Source organism: Austrofundulus limnaeus, unplaced genomic scaffold (assembly GCF_001266775.1).
Source record: "Austrofundulus limnaeus strain Quisiro unplaced genomic scaffold, Austrofundulus_limnaeus-1.0 Scaffold1, whole genome shotgun sequence".
In the NCBI taxonomy this organism is placed as follows: domain Eukaryota; kingdom Metazoa; phylum Chordata; class Actinopteri; order Cyprinodontiformes; family Rivulidae; genus Austrofundulus; species Austrofundulus limnaeus.
The window spans coordinates 6725562-6727171 of NW_013952403.1; the positions used below are offsets into that span (position 1 = coordinate 6725562).

Sequence of the window (1610 nt, forward strand, 5' to 3'; positions counted from 1 at the left end):
GAGGGAGGGCACTCCTTCATCAGAGCAGCTCACTGTGATATTATACTCAGAGGCTCTCTCTCTGTCCAACTCACTGTCTGTCACTAAACTGTAGAAATTATTTGTTGATGATGTTAAAGTAAAAGGAATATTTTCAGTTATGAAACATTTTACATTTCCRTTTTGTCCCGAGTCTTTGTCTTTTATGTTTATCATTGTTACAACTGTGTTTAATTTAGCGTCCTCTGATATAACAGTGGACTTTGACATTATTTTAATTTCAGGATTATTATCATTTACATCCTGCACATCGACAGTTATTTTACAAGAATCTGTAAGTCCTCCTTCATCACTAGCAAGTAAATGTATTTGATAGTTTCGAGATTCTTCAAAATCTAAATTTCCGATTAATGTAACTTCACCACTCTCTTCGTTAACATTAAACATTTTAGTGACATAATCTAAAGTGTTTGTTATAGAATATAATACTTTGCTGTTAGAACCTTCATCTGCATCTGAAGCTGAAACTGTAGCAACAACTGCACCTTTAGGGGAGTTTTCAGTAACTGCAGCTTTGTATGTTTTCTGTGTAAAAACAGGAGCATTATCATTTGCGTCTAAAACTGAAATAACAATCTGCATGGTTCCTGACATCTGCGGCTCTCCTCCATCTACAGCTGTTAACACCAGATTTATCTGCTTCTGTTTCTCTCTGTCTAAAGGTTTCTGTAGAACCATCTCTACATGTTTATGTCCATCTGTGTTACTGTGGATCTTTAAAGCAAAATTGTCTGCTGGCTTTAATTCATACGCTTTAAGGTCATTAACACCAACATCCTGATCCACAGCTCTCTCTAGCACAAATGTAGCTCCGACCGCCGCAGACTCGCTGATTTTAAATTTCATTTCACGCTTTTCAAATGCTGGTGCGTTATCATTAATATCTGTGATCTGAACTGTAACGCTGTAGAATTCAATCGGGTTTTCTAAAATGATCTGAAAATGTAAAGCACAGGGCGTCGTCTGTTTGCAGAGCGCCTCTCTGTCGATCCGTTCTTTAACCAGGAGGACTCCTCTGTCTCTGCTCAGCTCCACGTACTCCTCATTGTCTCGAGTAAAGATGCGCGCTTTTCCTGTTTTCAAACGTTTGATCTGTAAACCCAAATCTTGAGCTACGTTACCGACTAAAGATCCTTTGGACATTTCCTCCGGAATGCTGTAGCTGACCTGCCCGAGCACAAAGCCGAAGGAGAGGAGGGAGACGAAAAGCCTCATTTGCTTTTTCATTGTTCTGTCCGAGGTCATTTTCAGCAACGATCCTTAAGCTTTATCCCGATGATCTGACGCCTAATCAAGATATAAAAAAACGACGTTCAAACCTGCAGTCTCCACGACTGAGAAATGAGCTAAAAAGACGATGTTATTTCCATAAAAAACTGTATCGGTGGAGAGGTGCTTCTTTGTCGTCTTCTTTCTTTATACTGTTGACGTTAAAGAGGGCGTGCAGCTTTTAATACTACAGTTATTGGACAAATATGGTGAACAGCGGCCCTAAGAGTTCAAAAACAAAAACTGCACAAAAAATTAATAAAAATAAAAGAAGACTAAGCGAAACTGAGGGAGTCCTATTA

At 39.0% G+C, this 1610-nt stretch overlaps 2 protein-coding genes across 2 annotated transcripts in view; both read right to left on the bottom strand.

Moving 5' to 3' along the window:
* Positions 1 to 1537, bottom strand: part of LOC106516881 (protocadherin gamma-A5) — a gene marked incomplete at its 3' end in the record, with an annotated part of 9475 nt that extends 7938 nt beyond the window's left edge. The window contains 1 exon segment of the mRNA XM_014007451.1: positions 15 to 1537. Within this exon segment, the coding sequence (XP_013862905.1) occupies positions 15 to 1284 (1270 nt within the window).
* LOC106514096 (protocadherin gamma-A11) overlaps positions 1502 to 1610 on the bottom strand; it is a 4998-nt gene continuing 4889 nt past the window's right edge. Inside the window, exon 2 of the mRNA XM_014003204.1 lies at positions 1502 to 1530. Coding sequence (XP_013858658.1) covers positions 1502 to 1530 — 29 coding nt within the window. The remainder of the gene's footprint in view (positions 1531 to 1610) is intronic.